Source organism: Melospiza melodia, chromosome 10 (genome assembly GCF_035770615.1).
Source record: "Melospiza melodia melodia isolate bMelMel2 chromosome 10, bMelMel2.pri, whole genome shotgun sequence".
Classification (NCBI taxonomy): domain Eukaryota; kingdom Metazoa; phylum Chordata; class Aves; order Passeriformes; family Passerellidae; genus Melospiza; species Melospiza melodia.
The window spans coordinates 26,001,728-26,027,292 of record NC_086203.1 but is presented as its reverse complement, the minus strand read 5'-3'; the positions used below and the strand labels follow the sequence as shown (position 1 = coordinate 26,027,292).

Below are 25,565 nucleotides of genomic sequence, written 5' to 3'. Positions count from 1 at the left end.
TTCACAGCTGCAGCCATAAGAGAAAATCAGGGATATTGGATTTGCTGAAGTCCTGGTAATCAAAGCCTAGCAGGTAATAATAGAGTCTGGCTATAATGGTGATTAACTGAACCACAGTTGTTTTGCAGGAAGGGAGATTTTATAGAAACTTGAAGTACAGGCCAGAAAATAACTGAGGTCATGACATTGAATAAGGGCTCTTTGTGAGTTAGTGCAAAAAACAATGGCCAGTGTGAGGTGTAAGTATTTAGACCAAGAATCCAAACGTCCTATGACAGTCAACTGTCATTGACATTAACTGTCATTGTCCTTGGGCTTGCCTTGGCAATTTAGACATTCACTGGTACATATCTGCCAAAGTGAAAACTGACCCTTTCCATTTTGCACTTTGCTTTCCAAATCAAGCCTGTCTTGCTCTTAATCTCTGGCAAAGCTCTTTCTTGCACACTGAGTTACTCCTTTGGCACCCTCTTCCAAAGGGACCTGTACAAATGCTTGTGCATTTCAGTCATAATGCATGAAGGGCCATAATTTGCTGACAGTTCATTCTTTAATTCTGAATTCCAACTCTTGATACATTGTTAATCAAATATTTGGGGTTTGTAATCTGGTTGAAAAAAAAAAGAACTATTGGCTATAAATTATTTGAGTATTTATGTATGTATTATGAGAGATGTACTGACTGTTGCAACAAGGACCCATCACATTTTTCCCGTGCTTCTCATTTCTGATTTACATCAATTTTGTCTGCAGACATGTGTTGCCTGGAGTTGTGACTGGTAATCATTGTGTTTCTGAGATAGCTTTGATCATGTGCTCACAAAAGATTTTGTGAACAATCTATTTTTATATGATCAGAATAGTCCCAAATGAAAGGAGCAATGCAGTAATCGCTGTACCATTTACCTTGGCTTTAATTTGTTAATTTTTTTTATTTTTAAGTATCAATTTTTCTTGTTTTTCTTTATGCAGTTTCAGTAGTGTTTCACTTTTAGTTCTTTAACAAAACTGAGGAGAGCATTTTTCTTCATTGATACAAACAGCAGCTTTCACTCTGTTTAAAGCATTTCTGGTGAATTACATACAATAGAGCAGATTTAAACACGCACAAATTTTATTTAATACTTAATGATTGAAAGTCCTCGGATGTTCAGAGATGCTTCTAATTTGGATCAAAATTAGAACTAGTCAGAGAGGTTTTCTTGATACATTACTTTTGATACTTCTTAAATTTTCCATCCAGGTTGTTTTTATTTCTGAACAAAACCAGCATTCCAGGAAATGCCAAGGAACAGGCTGCTGGTTTTTCTGTTAGGTGTGATATGGGACTTTTTGGGTGTCTTGAAGCAAAGTCTTGAAACATTGCCCAGTTGTTTGTGTAAACAATTAAATTTGTAGGCTCAAGTCAAGGGACTAATTCAAAAGCATTTGCCAGTTTGCAACTGGCAGAGGATTATAAATGAATGTATCTGTCAGCTGCAGACACTGAAGACAAACAACAAAGTGAAACTTTGATAATGAATGTTGTATTATCTGTTGTTATTCAAGAATCATTCTTGTTGCCTTCATGGATTATAAAGCTAAATTGTTTCTCCACCCTTCCCACTTCTCTTCCCATCACACCAAGGCAATGCTGTACATGAGTTACAGGTATCTAAACAAAATCATTGATTCTTAAGTTACTGTCTTAAATTTCCGGAGGAATCTCACATTAAGCCTGTAAGAAATGTAGTGTTTTGTTAGTTCCAGGTTCACTATGATGGAAAAGATCTTTTAGAAGTAGGTGGCATCATGCTGTTCTAGTCTGGGTCTTAGCACATCTTCCATGCCCTGCATTGTGTGTGTGTTGTAGCTTTCTGGTTTTTATTTTATCTGCAGTTTTTTGTCTGTCAAAGATGACATTTGGTCACTATGACTGCATATTACTTTTATTCTATTTGAATGTACTGAGCTTGTAATGGTCTTGTACATTTATTTTTTCTATTAAGTGGAGAAAAAAGCATACAAATGCTGCCATTATATTCAGAACCCTATTCAGGCAGCAGATTACATTTCTGATCTATTTTGGATTAATATAATATTCCCACAAAGAATTTAGTCTTTTCCCATGAGCAATATGGTTCTTCATATTGACTGCTAATTGTTGGCATTTGAGAAGATTAAAGTCAGGTCTTAGAGGGAGTGCAATCATACAGCCTTTCAGATCTAAACATCTTGTTGCTATAGAAAACAAATATTCTTGCAATTTATTTAAGACTGAATTAAATAAGTTCTACTGAGTATTTTTTATATCTGAAACTCAGCCTGTCAAAATAAGACAGGATTTCAAGCAGTTAATTCCAGTGGCAACTTTTCACAGCTTAAGAGTTACCTCATTTTTCAGAATTAGTCTTAACCCATGGCCTTTAACATTTTACCTACTCAAGCAGGCATTTTTCAATTTATAAGAGGGGTGGCATCTTAGCAGTGAATATAGACAGGGGAGCCTGCAATTAATAGATAACCTGAAACAATAGCTTTAATAGCCCATGATTGAGTGTATTTAATAAGTAAGGAGATTTTCTCACTTTAAACAAAGAATAAGAGAATGTGTGTGGGATTAGCAGTTTGCGTCAGGGGAATGCCATTGTCTGGGCTGAAAAGAGCTGCACATCTGTAGATAGTTGATAATTCAGATAATTATTCATTTATGTGTAGCTGACTATTTCATAATAAGAGGGGGTACAAGTTTGGGGGTTTATTTTTTCTGACTTAGATAGGGAAATGATTAATTACAGAGCTGTATTTCGTGTCAAGTTGTGAATAAATATGTTTAGCATTCATATGGTTGTTTACAAACAGGAAACCCACACCACTTGCCAACAGTTTGATTAAAAAAAAATCATTCAATTCATCACTAATTCTCTGTAGGAAAGATCTTTGTATTTGTGCAGTTTGGCATTTTATAATTAAATTCTTTTAAAACATTTTAATTAGGCAGAAGTAAAGCAGAGTCCTTTTGTTTGCTCTGTGTAAACACTTGAAGGTGTCACTGAGGTGAGAGCTGTCGAGAGTGCTGCAGGGTATCTTGGCTTTGAAGAGTGCTCAGCTTGAGGTTTGTAGTGTGTCCACACTTCATTGGGAGATGGCTTCATCAATTCAAATAACAAATTCAGGAAACTGTTTTTCAGTTCAAGTTCCTTGAATATGTGTTGGTTTGTCAAAGTGTGGTAGAACTCTTTGGGCTGACGTCTCACACAAATGCATTTTCCATGCAAAAAACGACATCTGGAACAGGGGCTCATAGCAAAGCAGTTCAGTCATCACCTGGCCAGACAGAATCTAGGCAGGAATCTGTGCTGTTGGTGCTTGACAAAAGAAAAGGTGGGAAAGACCAGAGGAGGGGCACAAAGAGGATCTGAGTGCTGGAGCATCCTTGCTGTGAAGACAGACTGAGAGAGCTGGAGTTGTTCAATCTGGAGAGGAGGAGACTCCAGGGAGATCTCAGAGCACTTTCCAGTACCCAAAGGGGCTCCAAGGGAGCTGGAGAGGGACTTGGGATGAGGGATGGAGGGACAGGATGCAGGGAATGGCTTTAAACTGAGAGATGGTGCTTTGAGATCAGATAGAAGAAATAACCTGTTCTCAGTGAGGGTGGTGAGAAGAAATGACCTGTTCCCAGTGAGATGGCTGCCCCTGGATCCCTGGAAGTGTCCAAGGCCAGGTTGAACAGGGCTGGGAGCAGCCTGGGACAGTGGCAGGTGTCCCTGCCCATGGCAGGGGGTTGCAATGAGATCCCCGTCAGGTTCCCTTCCAACCCAAGCCATTCTATGAGTGAGATTCTGCTGGGCCATTGAAGGCCTTGGAAATGAAGCCAAGGCTGTCCTGGTTAATCAGCACTGCTATTACAGACTGTGGCTCAGCATGAAACACCCACTTGGAAATGTTTTTATGTAATCTCCCTTTTATGTAATTCCTCTTTAGCCACTACTGCGTAAGTGCTTAAAAAGTAATTAACAAAAACTACATGCAATGCATGCATTAAACTGTATTCTGCAATAATTTCCTTGGTTATAACCATTTCCATTGTTTTCTTTTGAAATATGGATTTTCAGTTCCCTTCTACAGCTTAGCCCAGATCACAAGTTTGCCTTGGTACTGTGTGTATTGGCAAACAAGGCATGTTTCTCAGGTGAGGAAATATATTGTAATAATGGGAATTTTTCCTTTTTGTGAATCATCCAGGAGGAAATTAAAAAAAAAAAAAGTCACCATGTGAAGATGTAAATGTGCAACTTTACTTTTATGCTCTCAAATAGTTGAATAAGTAATCTGCTTTGGATGTACTTGCTTATCTGATTTTGAGATTAAAAGGTATGAGACACTACTGGACTTGTGTGCTTAGCATTAAATATTGCCATTGAATTTTGCACCATATTAAGGTTCTGAATTAATTTTTTTTATGACTTGCCTCTTTGTATCTTTGGAATCCTACACCAAGGAACTGTGTTTAAGTTGCCGATACCCAGCAGAAAATGTGAATTTAGAAAAGGTGCTACTGAAGCAAAGTGACAGCTTTTGGCTGTGTGAAATGTGGTTGGTTGTATAACTGACTATGTGCTGGCTATTTGTTTGTTTTATCATGCTTAGTTTCAAGTGTTATGAGAGCATACATTTGAGGCTTGTTCTGACATTTTGTTGCAATTTAATGTGGGAGTTTTAAATCCTCATAAGCTTTTTCCAATTCTCATTGAAGTTAACAAGTCTAGGAGAGCCATTTTTTGAGATAGATATTTTCCTTGACCATAGTGCAAAATCACTGGTAAAGGAAGGGAATATGGTTAACAAGGACACCTACAATCCCATGTGTTGTGATTTACATGTGTCTCCTGGTAATTTTATGTGCCTGACTCCCCATGGTTGCCTTGAGCATCTCAACCTTGATTAATCTAAAGTTAAGTTCCTTTATGCTGGCTTATCTGTGATTGTTTTAGGCTCACTCCATCTGTTTCTTAATGTAGCTCTATAACTTCTTTCACAGTTCAGATTTGCTGATTATATCACTTTGGGTTTGTGGCTAAAACATTCAGTTCTGGTTTTATTACAAGATACTTTGATAAACTTGTGAAAAGTGGATGGGAGATTATTATCGAATAATTATTTCTCTGAAGGTGATTCCCTTCTTAATACAGAAAATAGGTGGAAAAAGTTTAGTAAAGATGAAGACAGTAGATTAAATTATTAGGAAGACTGAAGTGACATCACTGATTTTTACTTGTCAAAGATTCAGGCCAATCTTTTCCCCTTTGCTATAATGAAAAAAATGTTAAGTTACATTTTATGATTTTGCAAATAGCAAGACAGTCCAAAAATGTATGTTGAACCCCTTTGTCAACTCCTGAGTCATCCCATTTTGCAATAATCCAGTTCTTAGCTTAGCATCCTATTTGTGGGGATGTTATTAGTGGTCATTAATTTTTAAACGGGCAATTTTATTTTTTTTTTTTAGTTTAAATTCCTTTATATAAACCTTACAGAAGATAAAGATCATTCTCTGTCTTTCAGCAGTCCTGTCCGGAGCTGAATGTCTAATATATAATTCCAGCCTTTGGAAGAGGCATTTCTGGAACAAAAATTCTCACTGATGTTGAGGTGACAGCAAGTCCTGGTGGTCATCACTAGGAAATCCTGAGCTGCTGGGTGGGCAGGGAATGTTCCAGGATGAGTGTAGCAAGGTGGGAGGAGAATTTCCTAATTCTACTTGGGCTGTGTTCATCTGGAGCTTGGAATGTCCCAGGAACAAGCTCTTCCCTTTCTGGTTGAGTACCAGAGGTTGGGTGAAGCGAGAGGTAGAGGACACATGAGCTCTTCTTAAGCTTGTTCCACGTGTGGACAAGATCATAGCATTAATTTCTGGATCTGATCCTCTAAAGGATAGGAAAGAGCCAGGAATGAATTGTATTAAAAGGAGAAGTAATCAAAATCACAAATCACTTGTCCAGTGCCATGTTCCTGATGCTGTGTGGTAACTGCTGAGATCAGATCGTTTTGTAATCAATTAAACTGATAAAGAGACATATGACTCTAACACCAACATTTTTGTGATTTAATTTAGAAAAGGGTTGCATAGATACATTAAAGAAATTTAAGCTGTGCTTTACTGGAAAAATGCAACTGCATTGAGTAGGATTTGGACCTGTCTTGATCTGAACTGTTTTCTCCAGCAGCAGCCAGAGGCAGGTAAAGAGGAGCTCAGGAAGAGGACAAGTGTCTGAGGAGGCTTCCTAGTGATCTTTGATACTCTTGTATTTACAAGTCTTTGGTTGTTTTCTTTCCAGGAATTTGTTGCTGTATATTCTCAACTCGTGTAAGCATTTAAAATAACCAATATCCTGTGGCAGCATCTCTAACTATGGCTGTGTGCTGTACCTGAAAATAACAGTAAAAGGACCCCTTTTGTATCTTCACTGTCTCATTTCAACAATTAAGGACTAAGAAATAAAACTACCTGGAGGCAGGTACAAAATGATTGCACCTGGTTCCCTTTTTCCCTTGCTAGTTGCAGGCTTGGCTCTGAATCCTCCTTCTGTTTCCTTTGCTAAGATTATTTAGCATATTCTGAATACAAAGCTTGTCCAGTGTCTTTATCGCTCTTCTAAGTACCTTTCTGAGTTTTACTAGTTCTGCTTTGGTTTACTGCATGTTAAAAGTGAGCTGATTTTTATGTGGTAGTAATTTGGAACCTAATGAGGACAGCAATTCACGTTTTTGATGACTACAATGTTACTGTAAAAGAACGTGGTTTAAGTATTTGGAGATTTCAGTTCTGTGTGTGCACTTCAGTACCCATGACAATGCATTTTTGTACTTTAATTAAGCTTCTTGAAGTACAGAATTCCTTTTTGAAAGTTTCCATTGTCTCACTACGAAATGCAGCCTGACCTAGATAGTAGCTTCTGTAGCATTTCATTCTCTTCTGCATGGGGAGTAGAAGTCAAGGAGGTTTCTCAGGTGACAGAAAGGAAGATCCCAAGTCTTTCTAGCGCACAAGGATAACTGTTCTTCATCTCTCTTCTGCCATGTGATGGGCACTTTTAGTTAGTACTTTCATTCTCCAAATAAACATAGTATTTTTATTTCTAAGGCTATTTCTAAAGGGGAAATAAAGAGAGGTTCTGGTGACTTTCTGTTTCAGGAAATAAATTTCACCAGTGGACCTCAAATATTATTCACATCAAGATTTCAGATCTTAGTGGGACTTTGGTTTTTAGTGGTTTGGTTTTGGTGTTTTTCTTGCCTGAATTATGAAGCAACTCTCTGTTTGGAGCAAGGCACATTCTAGCTGGATTTAGAAGAAAACCAAACCAGAAGGAAGAGAGAAGAAACATTTTGACATGTCTCCAATCTGGTAATACATTCATTTTTAACTGGCTGTTGAATTAAACAGAAAGTCTTGTACAGAAAGTGATTAAATCAGCAGTTCTGTTCAGTCAGGCCTCGTTGGGGATATTTGTGATTGTGCCATTTAACAGCATTGGCTTTGGTAATTTGCCAGGTTTGTGCCACACACCACAGCACACCATCCAGTGTGACTTACTCTCTGAAAAACTCGTCTGGCAGCAGCCCATTCTGTGGATTGTGTCCTGCACCAGCTCCATTTCATCATAAATCCATGATATCCATATATCCATCATATATATCCATATGTCCATTCTCCAGGTGCTCCCTCTTTTGAGGAATATTGCAGTTAGCTCAAATAATTTAAACTTGTCTGACCTTTTTCCCTTTTAACACCCAATAAAGGATGATGAAACTGCAGAGACACCCCAGGGCAGAACATGTTGTTGGAATAACAGGGACACCTTGCTACCTCCTCTGTTACATGCTTCAACAATGCTGCATTATTTTTCAGAAAGCTGATTATTGCTTAGCAAAAATCTAATTGAAACTTCAGACAGTGGAAACATTAGAGAAAGTGTATGATGTGCCTCTGAGAAATTAATCTGAAGTGCAGAGGCAAAATTCAGCAAATATTGGATCAATTTTTATAGACTTTGCTGTTGTGGAGGAACTACTTGCAGTCATGCTGCTGTATAAACTGCTTTGGATGAGTGGCTTTGGAGGCTGTCTATAACTTACCATGCTAATATGGAGCAGTCAAAAGGAGTTCCCTGAGTATTTAATGACCAGTGTGCACTGCTTGTGCCTAAAGAGGGGTGGTGTGGGTGCATTTTGGTTCTGCTGGATTAATATCCCCCAGATCAGGCCCAAACATGCAGCTGCCCTTAGTTCTGGGTGCACAAAGGGGAATTTAAAGGCAATGTGAAATGCTGTGCTCTCATCTGACACACAAGAGCTGGTGATGTGTGCTTATTTCAGTCTTGCAATGTGGTTGTGTAGGTAGTTGTCTTCCCTGGGTTGTTCTGAAGTCTGCTCTGCTCCTCCTGGGGTTCATCACATTGAAGTCAGATATTTAAATGAGAGTCAGAACAAATTTATTCCAAATACCCATGATCTGGTAGAAAAGTTATCCTGCCATGTTTGCACCAAAAATACAATTTTTCTATCAACTTCCTGCTGCATTATGTCCTCAAAACAATACTAAAGACTATTGTCTTTATTCTCAAGTATACTTCAGAATGGTACTTTGTGGTCTCAACCTTTTATTTTCCTTCTCTTTATTCTTTTCCCTTATTATCATAAATAAGGATTATATTAGGGGTTTGTTGTGCTTCCTATCAGTGGAAGAACATTAATTAGCTCTGCTCTGCATTAACCTGGGGGATGTGGCTTCTGGGCAGGACCTGACTGAGGCCTGGCCAGGTGGGAGCACAGGCACAGGAGGCAGGGGATGGTTTGCAGCTTCCTAAATTCATCTCAAGTTGGTCCCAGACCTAGGGATGATGGATTATTGTGATGGATGTGATTGTGCCAGGGCTCAGGGTGGGCAGAGTGTGTGTCCTGCTGCTGAGGAAACCTTCCCAAAGCAGGCTTGATGTGAGACTCCTCCCTGAAATTCATTGAAATGGAGGTTCCTGCCATGATATTTTGGAATTTGAAGGAGGCTGTGTGCATGGAATTGGAATATTTCTGTTCCCAAAACATGCAGTACTTGGAGCTGGGCAAAGCAATGAAGGAGAGTCTCTGGGGACTGTTTCCACTGTGGTACTCTGATGTGTAATTTGCCACTCATCGTTTCATCTCATTCCATTAATGAGCTCTGATCCCTTAATTTTTATTTTTGTGTCAGTACTACAGAGAATTAAGACAAAATCCCACAGCAGGGATGTTCCTGGTGGTCCATTCTGGGAGTATCTTTGGCATTGCAAAGCACCAGAGCTCTCCCTGCTCCAAACCCTCCTGGCCTGCCTGGTTTTCATGCCCCTGGAGTCTGCTCAGGTGGCAGAGGATTGTTGCTGAATTGTTTTCAAACCAGAAAAAGCCAATAAATTCCTGTCCTGTTCTAGATCCTCGATTTGCTGTAAGCAGGAATGACTGAAAACTGTAGGTGGCTGTTTCAGCACACCAGAAACTGAACCTACAAAGCTTTGACTTTGCAAAAATGTGGAATTTGGGACTCTGAGCATGGCACTAAAGGAGATGCATTTCAAAAAGGCTTCCCCCAGTGCCAGCCAGGCACTGCCCTCTCACCTGCCATCCAGAAATGGGGCTCCACAAACAACAGTGGATGTGGCAGAACCAGGTGTTTGCTCTCAGGGAGATTTGCATTGCTCAGGAACTTCCTGATACAGACCAAAAATTAGGTTTGGCCAAAATCCTTCATCTGCTTTTTCTACCTAGCAGTTGGGGCCCCAGACAGAAAAATCTGAATTGTGTTTTAGAGTTTCATCAGAGTTCCTTTCCTTTCAGGGCAACAGGGTGCATTGGCAGTGAATTCTAAACCTTGACCTGTTTTAGAATAGTGCAAGACATTCAAAATTGCGTTGTGTCAGTATTTCTTAACCTGACTGCAAGCTTTCCAGATTTGCTGTTTGTTGATTCAACCTTTTTAAACTTCTCACTTTCAGACTTTCAAAGTTCCATCCCAAAGAGACAGAATGATATTCTTCATAATTGTTATAAAGTTAAATCATATTGTTTGGCTTTAAGTAGAAAAAATAACCCTGCTCTCCTCTCCAAAGAGATATATAAAATCCCTTTTCCACATTGAATTGCACTGTCCTCTAGTGGGTGTTTTAAGCAAATGTTTTTGTGTTTGTAAATCTTTCATACTGCTCAGATACAGAAAGCTTAATCTTTATTTTCAAAAGAACCATAAATGTTCTCTGATATAAAAAGATAGAGGATTAGAGTAATATTTGAAAACCAAATAAGAAAAAGTTACATTTGACCTGTGGTCCAAGTTGTAATAATACAGAGATACATAAAAATGTTTGCATCTGACTTATCTGTTGGAGCAGACGGATAAAAAGTGAAGACACAACTCTGGGCGTTTTATTATTTTTGTATTGAGAATTGAATATAATCTGCTTCTTTCACATTGAAACAAGTTTGGTAAAGTATGAATGAATGAATATTAAACACCATGGACTAGTAGGAAGGATTAAATGCACTACATTAGGCTCAAAGTGAAGAACTATGTATCCCATTTTACCCAGTGGTTTGGGGATTTTTCCTAATGTTGCTATTTACCTCTTAAAAGTCAATGCCCTTCTTTTAATTGGGGTTTCATGGGATTTGAGGTGTAAAACATCTCTGAAAATCAGAATGGGAATATGAAAGTTTTACATGACAGTGATTGTCAGGCTTCTGGATGTTTGCAGTACTGGGTGTCTGTGTCCAGCTGTAGGTGACAGCACCTTTACTGTCCCTCCCTGGGCTGGGGATACATCTGGATCTTCACTGCTTGTGTCCAGGACCCAGCAGTGTGAGCATCCCCCAGTCTGGGACATGTTTGAGTATCTGAGATATCCTTCCACTGGTGTTTGTTCCAAGGGAAGAAACAAATGCCTGGCAGTGAGCTGCCAGCTTGCTTTTCTTACTCATTTCCTGGCAATTTAATGGCTTCATTTGGTAAAAGAATGTGCTTTTGTAGACACAAAATATGACTGTGCTGACCAGAAAGACTGGGAGACACAATGCATGTTTTAGTAATAAAGTGACATGGATTTTACATAGATATAGCTATCCATAAATGTATCTACTTTCATCTGTAGAGAAAATACTCTCTGAGTCTGCATAGCTGTTCACACAGCACTTAGGAGCTGTGGGATTAATGGCTATTCCAGTATTTGCCAGGACTTAACACCAAATCTAACATGAAAACAGTGATAGTGCAGCACTCAGTTTCCATTCCTTTGGCTTTCCAGCATTGGTGCTGAGGCCTGGGAGACTTGTGGGGTTTGACCAACACTGTTACTGATGTTTCCATGCCGTTGTGGGTTCCCTTATTTCTCCAGAGGAATCCATAATCAGTTGCAAGTACATTTTTGGGGATTTCACATCTGTCACTTGTTTTGCTGCATTAAGAAGGTTTGACCCATGGATATGCTACTACCTTTTGTTTCCTTAGCAATGTTTCTGGAATACAGAAAACATTTATAAGGCATTCTGGTAGGTAAAAATGGATATTAGAATAATGATGCTGTTTAGTAACCTGTCTTGCATGCAGGCAGTTTGCCCTCTCCTTGATATGTCTGATAGTCCACAGGCATTAGATGCTGAGTATGTGGGTATATAATGGTTCTGATATGCTACAGGAGGTTTATTTTTCTCACAGCCTTAAGTAATTCAGAGACAGTGCACATGAAACACTGAAAACCCCTTCATCCATCCACTGTGTCTGAATGCTAAAGTTCTTTCAGCTGGAAATGCAGGATCTAGTCAGGCTACAGAAGCATATATAAACCATGTTCACAGATTTCAGCAGAGTTAAAGTGAATCTCAGCATCATTGGAACTGATCTTCTGGCTTATTTGGGAGATTAGGATAAAACCCAAGATCGAATTTCCTACCTGATTCAGTTTCTTATTGATTGAATCCTTTTAGACTCCTCTCTAATTTAACAGTGTATTTTTATTAAAGCCAAGCACACAAACATCAATTATCCAAGCTGCATCTAATTTCCTTCATTTTTTTTTCCTCTTGCTGCCAATGGATTAGAAGACATGATTAGAATTCAGCTTGAAAGCTGAAAAGCAGATCCCTAAATGAAAAAGTCTGCGCTAGGAATTAAAATATCTGTAGTGGGCATAAAATCCTCCTCCTTATCTCCACTAATGTAAACACACTTGGTTGAGTTGATCTGTCACATGTCTGCTGCAATGTCCCTGAATTAGGAGGATGTATTAGGAAGGGTGGAGTGCTGTCTGTGGTGTGTCCCTCTGTTAGAATCCATCACCAGGGTGCTTTAACACCAAATTGTTTTGCATAGAGACATCTCTGCCTTAAGGGTTAATGGGATAAGAGCTGGAAGGGCTTTGTTTTTCCTCTTAGGTTTTACTTGCTGACACCAGGAATGTTTGTGTGTGCACAAGCAGTGGGAACCAGGCAGAGAAGGGGTCTTTCAGGGTTTTACTCTTTGTAGCTTCTGCAGAGTAAAGGGTTTTGTAACACAAAGGTGAAATGAAAGACTGCAATGGCATCACCAGCTGAAAATCCACAAAACCCTTAACTGGTAAATGCATGCATTTAATGTGAGTATAAGGAACAGTTATAAAATCAATTAAATTGTATGTTCTTGTTTGACTGGGTTATAAATTTCCTTCTGGTGCCTGTACTCTACCTGGGATAAGAAAGCCATGCCATAGGCCATACACAGTCTCCATGAACTCAAAATGGATCATCTTTTGATCAACCTGGTCTAGTGAAAGGTGTCCCTGTCCTATGGGAAGTAAAGCATTTGTTGGGATGTTGTGTTTTCCTGTTGCACTGTGGATGGCAGTATTGCCACCAGTGCTGCGCTGTGTGTGAGTGCACATCACAGGAGTGAATTGTCACATTTTGTCTGTGGAGAGATGCAAAACCTGATTGTGCAGAGCTATAAACTGTGGGTGGCCTCAGGGAGTTTTCCTGGTGCTGGCATGAGCCTGGCTGGGGCTGGGCAGGGTGAATCCCTTCCTGTGGTGCAGTGAGCTGAGATAATTGCAGCTGACACCCTGCACCAGTGCAGTGCAGTGATATTTCATTCCTTCACACCTAATCCCTCCTTTGTCCTCTCGGGTTTTGAGCCAACACAGTTCTGGCAAATCTTGTTTGTGACACCCAGAGAAGCTTCTTGTGGAGCACCCCAAATGTTGTGGGGTAGCCCCAGGGTGGGTGCATCCCTGGGGTGTCCTCAAGGTGATAAGGCATGCTTGGGAGCCTGGAGTATGGGCTTGGGTTCATGTTCTGCTGCCTAACCAAGTGGAAAGAAATAATATTTATATCTTTTGTGTATTAATGTCTTGTGTGTTGTGAAGGGCAATTTAATTGTGAATCGGGTGGAGAAATTGCAGTTTCCAGAAACTGATGAATAGCAGTTTTTTGAGGTTATCAGTTAACCTGTTGTAATGAATGCTCTTCATTACATGCCTCTCCTTGTTAATTAGAAGGGATTTTTACTCCTCTTTATCAAGTCAGGGCAAGTTTATTACCTTTTCCTCTGTCGTGCTTGTGATAAAGTGAAGATCCAGATTGTTCAGTGAAGTGTCCACATGAATATTTCATTGCATGTACATCACATTCATGCCCTGTGTTATCTGAGCTCCAACCTCTGATGATTGTTCAATACATTTTAAAAATAATCAAACTACAGTTTGTATAAGGTCTTTTAATTTATATTTATAGGTAGAAAGTCCTTTTTTTTTGCAAATACTTTAATTATGACATTAATTACCATGCCAGTTTAGACCAAGACAATTAATCACTGCTGTACACAGGAGCAATAATAGACTCAGACTCAAGTTCTCTGAGTGCAGAGGTGAAGCTTGTACCTTCCATAAATCAGGATCTGCCTAACAGAGAGGGATTGGTATCCTGGTTTGGATCTTTTACCTGTGTTTATTTAAAAAACAAAGTTAAAACTTAAACGTGCCTCCACTCAATTCTTCCTTGGTTTGTTTCCTACAGGTTGAAGCAATCCTTGTGAACATATTTGGTGGGATTGTGAACTGTGCCATCATAGCCAATGGTATCACCAAAGCCTGCCAAGAGCTCGAGCTGAAAGTGCCTCTGGTGGTCAGGCTGGAAGGTGAGTGCTGCTGGATTCAGACAAAATCATCCCTCAGGGTCTCGGTAATTCACTCAGAATTTCTTCTTCTCCTAAAGAAGAAATTATTTTACATATTACTCCCACACAATATGTCCAATTCTTCAGCCATAGCACAACCTGAAGTCAATAAACTCATATTTCTGCATTTATGGACCCTGATGGTACTGGAAGCAATGAAATTTTGCAATGGAAGCGTTATGAGTTTGCCTGTAAGATTTGCAATGCAAATAGGAATGATTTTGATGCAAGTTTATGTTTACTGGGAGGTATTTCTTTTTTTTTTTAACTGAATGCAATTCCATTATTGCTAAACCTGCAGCAAAATACAGTTTTTTTTTAATTTACACCAGTGTCAATTAAAAGAAAGATGTTAGAAACAGTATTTTTGAGGGAGAAATTACTGTAATGCGTTCCTCTGCCCAAACCCCAATCCAGCTAAAATCCAATAAAAACCAGAAGATTTGGTAATGGTAAGGAATATTTTTTCTTTAGTGCGTCCAGCATTGTTTCACAAGAAACAAAAGAGCCATAGAAGGGGAGGACAAGCACTCTTTGGCAGTTCCAGACTTTAATGGAAGTGGGTGTGGGGTTCTGCCTGTAATTTCAGAGAAGTGCCCTGAAGGAGGGAGAGGCTTCTGCCACTGAGTGAAAAGTGCCTTGATTGCAATCAGCACACAGCCCTGGCAAGCTGAAAATAGTTCATTCTGGCCAAGTAGGTTTGGAAAACAGAGGGATTTCTGGATGGTTTTCAGGCCTCTTACTCAAAACCATCCATATTCATGTTTGTGTGTGTGTAAAGAGCATAAAATGTCCTGTCACCCTGCAATGGTGATGAGAGGAGGAAATGCATCCCTTTATGGACATGAGATGCAATACTTAGGTGGTTTTCACACTGTGATGGGGAGAGGAAAACATGTTCTGAGTACATCAGGCTTTTTACTTTCCAAAAATTGCCCTCCCCAGGATTCCTGAGGATGCAGATTGCCCAGGGAGCCCTTGGCTTAGGGGGATGCTCCTTTTGTGTTTCAGGAGCAAGCAGAGCCTTCCCCTCCCTCATTCTCATGCTGCACTGCACGTGCTGGCATGGCTTCTGCTGGAACTTTAAATACCCTAAAATGGATTTTAAAAACAAATTGTGAAAATTTTCTTTGGATGGTGTAGCACCAGTCAACACCTTTAGAGACTGAGTAAAAAGTTTAATATGGATGAAGGAGACGGATGGATGTTGCTTGGAAGCAGAAAAGTTTCATTATATAAAATCTCATTGTTTATCAGCTCTAGGCAATGCTGTTTCACTTTTTGTCATAGCAAAAAAACTTTTCTTGTCTTTCACAGCTGGGAAAAAGTTTATCTGTCAGATCTGTGAGACTTCTCAGCTGTTGTAAATGCTGCTTTTTAAGTGAAAATATTGCCAAAGCCATTAGTTTTTCCTGTGAACAAGATGTTTCTGTTGTGATATTTGAAACTGTTACAAAAGAAACATGAAGAGCAACTTGGTCATTTTAAACTGCAGGCTGCTGGGTCTGCCACTGTGTTTGCTTGGCCTTTCTCCTGTAATTTTGGTAATTCCATGATTGTACAGAGGAGTGAAAGCCCTGCAGAGGTGCCTGTGACCTTTCAGTCATTTGCTGCTCCACCCACAGAGATCAAAGCTGAATCTCCAGAGTGTCAAATACAGACTTAAATGCAAACATCTTTGGGTTACCATCTTCCCAGGACTGCTCACTCTTCACTAGAGCTGTGATAATGTTTCTCCCAGGCTGGTTGCTGACTCTGGAAATGGCAGTACCACGTTTTCTTTAGGAAGCTCTCTCCCAGAATAATGCAGCAAACTCCCACTTTAGCATAATCTTTATCTCAAAAGTTTTTTTCATTTCTCCTCATATTCCTCATGTTCATCCTAAACAAAGAGCTGTGATGTTTATAACCTTCAGATGTTGTATTTTGGAGCTGTTAACAAGTCACTGCTGTTTTCTCTGCCTCCTTAATCACTTAACCAAGCAATACATGTGTGTTTGGTCCTTTTAATCTTCCCTCAGAAATCAATCCCTCTGGATCCCTTACCATCTTCATTGTTCTTTGAACTCACACCAGGTTATTTCAACTTATAAGGATTTTGAATTAATAATGAGCACTGTAGAAGTAATAAGACTACCCAAGACTTTTTAAAACATCACTGATTACATTTTACAGTTCAAAAGGAGAAAAAGGAACAAGCACTCTTTTGGGTTTCCATTTTGAACATTTTCCCAGCAGAAGGTTTGTGATTATTCCCATAAATCTAACAGATTTGTGACCTGCACTCTAAAGTCTCTTTGCCCACATGCACTGTACTACCAGTGTCCTGATGAGTAGAGTTTTAATCAGTCAAATCTGTCTTGATTTAGTAGGATTCTGTGGACAAATCTTTGTTCTCAGCTGTATAATAATTACAAGCCGTTTTTCCAGTGGATAAAGAAAGGATTACTCTCCTCTTTGAAAATGGTAACTTTATAATTACATATGTTTGCTTGCCTTATCAGTAAAGAACTCACCAGCTGAGACACAGGATTATTGTTTAAAAAGCTCATGGACAAATGGAGAATCCAAATATTCCAGATTTCATCTTTTACAGATAGGAAAGTAACTGCTGCTGGGTTTGTGCAGGATTTTTTTTCCCTATAAAATGTAACACTCTTCACTTAAGTTTTGTGAAAACTGCCTAGGAGTGCTGAAGGGAAGCCAAGCCTTGCTTCTCATTTATGTAGCTCAGAGTTAGATGAAAAGAGGGAAGAATAAAAAAGAATTGTGAATTAGATATCTGCTTCCTATGCTGGAAATTTTACATCCTCTCTCTTTCAGAAAATGAATTCTCTCCTTCTCTGGTCATAGGACAGGAAGGACTGGGAGGAATCATCATACTTAATGTGTTGAAATTCAGATAGAAACAAGTTGCTTTTTATTCACGTCTGAATGCAAATTTTTTTTATATTTTTCATTCATGTGATCAGTGACCTTCTGTGTTCTTCAGAATCTGATATATTCTAGTATCTTCAGAAATCTTTTACACACAAGTGAAATTTTGCACCAGCTTGTGTATCTTGTTTGTAGATATAGTTTAGTATGTGTGCCTGATTTTTTGATTTTTAGTATCCCAAATTGCCTGTCAAGAGAGAAGAATGGGATATTGCAAAGTCACACTTACAGCTTCATTCAGACCAGCCTATGCAGACATCTTGGTTTAAACATTCAGCACAAATTTAAATGTGCCCTTCCCTGTTAGGATGCAAACATGAGGCAGAGGGAGAGGTTAAATGTTCTTTGGGGAAAGTTTAAGGCAGGAAAGGGCAAATGGAGTGGATAAAATAGAGTTTAATTGTCTTTTACAGATAGGCAGTGGAAGTTGGTTTATTCTTGACTGCAGAGCCAACAGGTGTGAGATGTGTGAGCCACCAAAACTTTGTATGTTCCCTACCTAAAGGTCACTAATTAGAGCTTGGCACCAGCCAAACCTCAAATCAAACGTTGTTGAAGAAGGTTAACTGGTGATGAATCTCAAACCTGATTCTGCAAATCTGTCTTTGGCATCTGAGAGGCCCCAGTTTTCCAGGCTGGGGGAAGACAGGAGTGCCTTCATTGCCTGGGTCCCTGCATGGGCACAACCTGCTCATGTCACTAATAATCATTGACATCCTGCATATTGTGACATTTTTTGTCATAGCAGAATGTTTTGGGTTGATCAGAGTATTTTTTATGTTATTCATCTATTTGTTAGCACATAGCAAATGTATATAATTGTGCTCATGACACTAATAATAATTGAAATTATGCATATTGTGACTTTTTTGTCATAGCAGAATGTTTTAGGTCAATCAGAGCATTTTTTACATTATTCATCTATTTGTTAGCACATAGCAAATGTATATAATTGTTCTCATGTCACTAATAATCATTGACATTCTGCATATTGTGACTTTTTTGTCATAGCAGAATGTTTTGGGTCAATCAGAGTATTTTTTATATTATTCATCTATTTGTTAGCACATAACAATTGTATATAACTGTGTCTTACCCCTTTTTTACCTGAAAAGCCAGGAATGGCCCTGCAGAATCCTACATCCTCTCTAAGCATCAGCATTTAGCAGTGACCATTTAGCCAGTTTCTGATGGGTTTATGGCAGGCCAAGTGAGTAAGGGAACATAGCCCAAATCCTGCATGTGGTTGCGTTTTATTGGTTTGATTTTCATCCAGCCTCTCCCAGTGAGTCTTACCACAGATAGAGACATGCTTAGACAGAAATTTATTATTAGGATTTTTTTGGTAATGAGTTGAGTACATTTGCTTTGCTACTGGTAGCAGAGATTTCAGGTCCACAGAAGTGAAAATGTGAGATTGCATTGACACAGACTCAGAGATTGTTCCAGAAGCCAGGTTTCCAGCAGGAGGATGTTTAGATTACAAAGCCTGAAGGTGCATGCTGATAAAATTACATCTTTCCAGGTTTTCTGGGGAGTGTTGTTGACAGTAATATATGTCAGAAGACAAAAACTTCTAATTAGAAAACCATTCTCTTCATAGAATCCAGTTAAAAAAAAAAAAAACAAAAAAAACCAAAACACACACACACAAAACCCCCAAACAATAAAACCCAGCAACAGCAAAAGCCCCACAGCCTCCAGCCCTGTGAATTTTCTCAGTTGGCTGCAGGGTAAGAGAAGGGCAGATTAATCTGATATCCCTGGATATGGGATTCTGTTCGCAGTTCTCTGACACCATCCAGTGGCAGGAGGTTAATGCTGGAAGAGTGGGATTCTTTATTTGTTTATTTTAACATCTGTTGCAACAAGGTGGTGTTCTTTGTAGATTTCTAAATGTTTCCAGTGTTTTTGGAATGTTTAATTTTAAATCTTTTACCTCTGCTTTTAGCAGGCTCATTATAATTTCCATATTCTCCACATAGCTAAAATACTTAATCACAATGAGATAAAAGGCTATCACAAATAAAAGAGAATTATAGCAAAGGGAGTGCTTGCTGAAAAGTGTGGTTAGTTGTATGGCCTGCCCATAAAAGTGTTGTATTTAAGAAACACAAAATGTACTCATACACTTTTGTCTGCAGTGAGATTTTTTTTTTTTTTCAGCTTTCATCATTTCATTTCCCTGCATAAACTCCCCCTCCCTTCTCAGGGGCCTGTGTTTTGTATTGATTTTGTAATGCATGTTAGACAAGGGCTGTGGAGAGCAATCAATGCAGTGCAGAACAGATCCAATGCATTGTTCTCTCTCTGACCCGTTAGTAAATTAATATTGGCCACTTAGTGCAGAACAAAAGTTAGTTTTAAATACACGGTTATCACAAAAACCGCAATTTTTTTTTCTGTGTGGGAAAATTTCCAGGAAAATTTCCCTCTTTCCATTTTTTCTCCTCATAACACTTTGTCTTGTAGAATCCTGCTTGAGAGATCAGTACATTCTTGACTGTTTTAAATGTTTATCACACTTGTGTCTAAATAAAAGGCAAAACCTTTTGGGAATCACTGTAAAAGTGTGAGAGACTCCAAAGAGAACAGAACCTTGGGAATGGCTCCTGCCTTCCCTGTGCAGTGCTGGGCTGACAAGTAGCAGCCTCCACATTATATTATATAGGATACTTGAACAAAAATCAAATATTATGCTCTTTTTTTGCCCATAATATTATTTTTTTTTCTATCTAAAAAGTTCTGTACAGTTCTGGGTGTTACTAAGCAACCAAATCCCCCTTCTGTCAAAGATTTCAGATGCCTTTGACCTTCCTACACAAACCCTGCAGCTCTGCCAGAGCCTTTGCAGAGGGAGCAGAGGGGTCCCACATTCCTCTTCCTGATCCTGCCTCTCCCATCACCAAGTGCTGTGACAGGGATGCCTTTGCTCCCTTTCAACTCCAGGAGTGGCAATCCTGATTTCTTGAGCAGGCTGATGAAACAGGCTTTTGAAATGGCTCTGCTTCTGTGGTACCATTTCAGATGTTTTATGAAGTCTGCAAAAAAAAAAAAAAATTGAAAAATCATCCTTTAAAATGAGCATTCTGGAAGTTGCACAGTAAAGAGTATGCTTCTTGCTTGGTTAATAATTAAGGGTATAATTAGTGTATAGCTCCAAATAGAATTAAAATTCGTTTTGCTAGGTCGAGGAATTACAAAGTAATTAAGCATTTTGGCATGGCAAATGAGCAAGGAACATGACATGGGGGAGGACAGAAATGATTCTAAAGAGGCCCAGCTCAGGGTGCTTGTGACTAATGTGTGACCCCAAAGGGTGGATTCTGCTTCCTCAGTAGGATGTCTGACTCCAGGTTCTTCTGTGGTGCAGAGCATAGCAGTGATCAAAAGTGTCACTTGGCTTTGCTGCAGAAACTCTGGAGAATTCAGATTTTCTGTTAGTCTCAGTTTTCCAGAAAGAATGAGATAGGGCAAATGGGAAGGTGATGCCCTTGTCTTTTAGACAAGGGAAGTGGGGAAAATGTATTTTCCTGAAATATATTTTTCAGCTTTGGATTTTTTCCTTTTCTTTGCATTAGTCTGTTGACTGAAGTTGAGTTTTTTCCATACAAACTGCAGCCCTTGTTCTGTATAATCATATTTTCTCCTTGAGGTGAGATGGACATGGCACTCAGGGACATGGTTTATTGGAGGACTTGGCAGTGCTGGGTTTCTAGTCATATTTAAAGATCTTAAGGGTCTTTTCCAACCTAAATGTTTCTGTGATTATAAAAATTTAGTGCAGCAGCAGAGGAGGGATTGGTGTCATGCTGAATTACTTCAGGGATCTTTGTATTCCCTGTTTTTAGTAAAAATGCAACAGCATAATCAGGAGCAGCTTACACCTGGTTAAATATTCAGGATTACCCAAATCTTTGCCTTTCAACAGCTCATTTGGCAGCTTTCAGTCATCACAGGTGAATTTTAGTTACTGTTGACTCACTGATTAGCTGTAGCTGGTGGTGGCTAATAAATGCCTTTAAAAGAGCCTGGCACCTGGTCCATTCCCCAGAGCTCTTGCTGGATGTCCCTGCTGGCTCTGGGGGATGCTGCACTGCCCCTCTCATCTCCACCAAGCCCCTGTTGTGCACACAAATGCCATTTTCAGGTTGCATTTGTCTGTCACAATTAGGAATTAGGAGCTCCTTCTCAGCTCAGTCTAAGGCACTCATTTGATCTGCCGCTAAACTGAAATGATCTGTAGTTTGAGGCATTACCTGATTTTTCAGAGGTATGCTAGGAGGTGTTAATTTATTCATTAATATTAATTGCTAATTATAGTCAATAATTGTTCTTTTTTAGGAACAAATGTCCAGGAAGCCCAGAGGATTCTGAGTGAAAGTGGACTCCCCATCACATCTGCCAATGACCTGGAGGATGCAGCAAAGAAGGCAGTGGCAAGTGTGGCCAAAAAATAACACCTTGAAGTTTCTTCTCATGGAAAACTTGTGTTCCACAAGGTATCATTCCTGCTGTTGTCCCAGAGGATTCATGGAGTTCTCCCAAGCAGGGATCAGGATTTAACTGGAGATACCTGGCCAACCCAGGCCACAGCTTGCAAGTTGGCCTTCAGAAATTTTGCAGCTACAATCTTCAAAAGTTTGTCTGTCTTTGTCTAATTTTGGTAATTTTGTTAGTCACAACTGTAATAAGTAATATTTCACTCCCTAAAGTCCTTTTTTGTCTCTCCTTCCCAAATTGCCACTGATAAACTCATGATAAGACAAAATAAGTAATAATTGACTTCTGTCAACAGAATTGTTCCTTAATCAAACACTTTTAGGTCACCTATTTCACAATATTTTCATTTGCCTTTTTATGTTGTAAAGAGTCAGAAAACTAACTGTGGCTTTATATTTTTTATGGACTTTGACAAAAATGTAAAAAGCTGTGCTTACAATCTCTTTTTATTCAAATGAATGATGTTTATTTTCTTTACTTGGAAATCACTGGTTTTGCCTTAAGGTGATTCTCTTTTGTTGATGCCAATGGATACCTCACAATAGGAAAAGGGACTGAGAAGTTGATAGTGAAAGGATCTCCCACTCTTACTGTGCCTATAAACCACTGAAATGTGATTCATTTATTTTCTGGCTTTTGGAAATGCCCTGCTGTATTTCCAGGTGTAGCAGTGCCATCCAGGGGGCTCCAGGAGGATGTTTCTGCCACTAAGGAAATGGCTGTAACTTTTTAAAATAACCTTTTTTGTGAGAATGTCACTGCTGTGAGGTTTTAAAGATGAGAAACTGAAGCAGTTTTATTTCAGGAGCACGGAGAATTCTTCATCTGATTTGCCTTCCAACAACCATTTCAAATTTATTGGGAATAAAACAAAAATGAACTTTTCAATTCTTTAAGTTTTTGACTTCTCAGGCATCAGTAACAGTATGTATAAGAAAAAAAACCCCCTAAGTTTCAGTACTCAGATATTGACCAAGATTCATTTTGATTATATTCTCTTTTGTAGCAGTCAAAATTCAAGCTGTTAGTTACACAGATCATTCATTCAGGGAGCAGAAGGCAATACTAAAGATCTTGTGTAGCTAAAGAACTTTGTGCAAATCTCACTCTGCCCAGGAATTATGTGCTGAAAATCATCAATAAATTTGAACAGTGAACAAATGAGGGGATATTATGATCTGGTCTTGTAAATGGGCAGAGATATAAAAATTTGTGAAATAAATTCCTAATTGGGATTTTTTTGAGCAGCTCTAATCAATACCGTGTTCTGCTTAGAAAAATGTAAATAAATTTTTCTTGACATTTCCATTAAAACTGTTACATTCAAAATGAATTATCTGCACTAATCTGTGGCTCCTGACACAAATAGTGCAGATGGGTTGCTATCATCAATTCCTGCAGGTTTTTCCTTCTCCATTCCTTTCTCTACATATTGCTCAAGGAAAAAATGTGTGACCATTAGAAGAGCAATAAATTTGCCTGTAGGTCTGTACTTATTGGCAGAATGAAGGAGAAGGGTATCCTTAGCAGCTTTCCTGGAGGTGCATCAAAGCCACACTGCTCTGAAGGAAGAAATGTTTACCTCACCACAACAAATAAGAGTCACGCTCTATTTTATATATTTTAATACTGGAAAGTTAAGATTCTGTGGAAGAACTGTTTGTGCAATGTTGTCACACACTGTCCCTAACTCTGGTCTCAAAACCATCCACTGTGCATACACAATTACTGTTTTGCAAAGATTAATACTGTGTACACTGTTTTGTCAAATAAATGTAAAAATGAACATGTTTATGGAATTTGTCCTCTCTGTAAAATAGAAAAATGTTTAATTTGCCTGTGCTCTTCCATCCAACATTTTTTGACAGGTGAGTGAAATCAAATGCATTGGAATTTAGTTTCAATTGGGTGATATGCTATACTCCAACATATTTGCTTTTTATCTAAAAATGTAGATAATTTTATCTTTATATCTTTTCTTAAATGTAGGCCAATGACAGTACATACAAGTTTTATTCCTCTTAAGCCATATACAGAATGGAACAGTATAATTTAAATTTTCAGATGTAAAATGGAAATTTCCCTAAGCTCTGGATTGGTATCTTTGAAGGTTTGGTATTTCACAGGCACTGTGCACTGGCTGTAACCAGAGGCTCACTGTGGGGGTGTGGACTGGTTTGTTTTATTTGTATGGATTATTTCTCTCTGTGGGCAAACGTGCAAAGTTGGGTTTGGTCTCCCTGGGAAAGGTGTTTTTAGTTGCATTTTCCCCACACAAACCAAACAGCAGCATAAGCAGTGGGTAAGTCCCAGCTAATCCCCTCTGTGAAAGCTTTAAGTGGGATTTAATTAGCTTTTAAATCTGGAATTTTCAACCTGTATTAATAAAACTCTGTAGGATGGGACACTTTGCAAGGCAAAACAGGAGGAAACTCTTAATGCTGACACTGTGCTACATCTTTAACAAGATACCTTTAAATTCTCCCAGCAAAAGTGTAACAGCTGGGAGTGCTGCAGGAATGTCCTTAAGGAGCACTTAGTGTCCTGTTTGTCAGGGCTGTGCCTGCCCATGGGGCAGAGCAGCTGTGATTGGAACAGCGTGGCGCTGCAAATCACTCACAGAGGAGAGGAGGTGCCAGGCAGGGCTCCTGCCCTGCCCTGCCCTCTCAGCTGAGCCTGCCTGGGGTCGCAGGTACCTGCAGGAAGATCCTCTGGTGCAGTGAGAGTCCTGTGTATTGGATAAGTGGGTCCTAGCTGTTCTAAATGAGCCACAGCTGCGAAGGCCTTAGTTGGGCAGCAGCTGTGGCTCGTAAAGATAACTGGGATAAAAGGGGTGGGCTGAGAGCCCTGGAGGAGCCCCTGTGAAGCCATGAGGAACTGCACTACAGAGAACAGAGGCATGGTAGAAAACCAGCGAAGAAGGTATGGACTTTAAGGGTATAATAACAACAGTATGGGACTCTAGAAATATGAAATACAACAATATGCTTACAACCATTGGTGACCCTGACGTGATGGAGTTATGCAGCCTGAGAGCTGTGGGACAGCCAAGAGCTGTAGAGAAACATGGCTATTGAATCTCAAGGAGCTGTGCTGGATTATGGCCTTTGAGCAAGAAGCTGTGTTGTACGTGACCTTTGAGTCATGGGGGAATGTGTGTATTGTGTGTTGTACGAGGCCTTTGAGTCTCGGGATAAAACATGTATTGTAAGGAAATGAATATATTGTACTTGAATATCTATATTGTATTTGAATACATTTGTTAGTAATAGAAAAAGGGGGAAATGTAGTGAGAGTCCTATGTATTGGATAAGTGGGTCCTAGCTGTTCTAAATGAGCCACAGCTGTGAAGTCCTTAGTTGGGCAGCAGCTGTGGCTCGTAAAGATAACTGGGATAAAAGGGGTGGGGTGAGAGCCCTGGAGGAGCCCCTGTGAAGCCATGAGGATCTGTGCTACAGAGAAGAACTGCATGGTAGGAAACCAGATAGAAGGTACGGACTTTAAGAATATAATAACAGTATGGGACTCTAGAAATATGATAATAACAATATGCTTACAACACTCTGGTTCTTGTGGCTCAGGGAGCTGAGCCCAGGGCTGGCTGGGTGCACTAAGGGTGGCCCAAAACCCAGGGCTGAGCAGCCTTGCTGGGCTAGAAGAGCCAGGAAATCTGAGCACAGAGCCAGGCAGTGGCCAAACTGTGTCCTAGAGCAAGAACTGTCACCTTACAGAAACCCCCAAGCCTTAGGGCTTTGTTACATGACATGTGGAATGCCAGTTCTCAGTGCTGCTGCAAGCCTCAGCTGATGGTGAGGTTTTACTCCTTGTTTTTCTTTTTGCCTTTCCATTCATTCTTTTTCATTCCTTTTTTTTCTTTTGCCTTTCAGGAAGTTGGAGTGTTTTTTGCAGTCAAGGT

General features: G+C 39.5%; 1 protein-coding gene across 1 annotated transcript in view; it reads left to right on the top strand.

Moving 5' to 3' along the window:
• SUCLG2 (succinate-CoA ligase GDP-forming subunit beta) overlaps window positions 1–23,435 on the top strand; it is a 102,522-nt gene extending 79,087 nt beyond the window's left edge. The window contains exons 10-11 of the mRNA XM_063164343.1: window positions 14,050–14,170; window positions 21,491–23,435. Of these exons, the coding sequence (XP_063020413.1) occupies window positions 14,050–14,170; window positions 21,491–21,606 (237 nt within the window). The 3' untranslated portion in view covers window positions 21,607–23,435. The remainder of the gene's footprint in view (window positions 1–14,049; window positions 14,171–21,490) is intronic.
• Window positions 23,436–25,565: the final 2,130 nt, after the last annotated feature.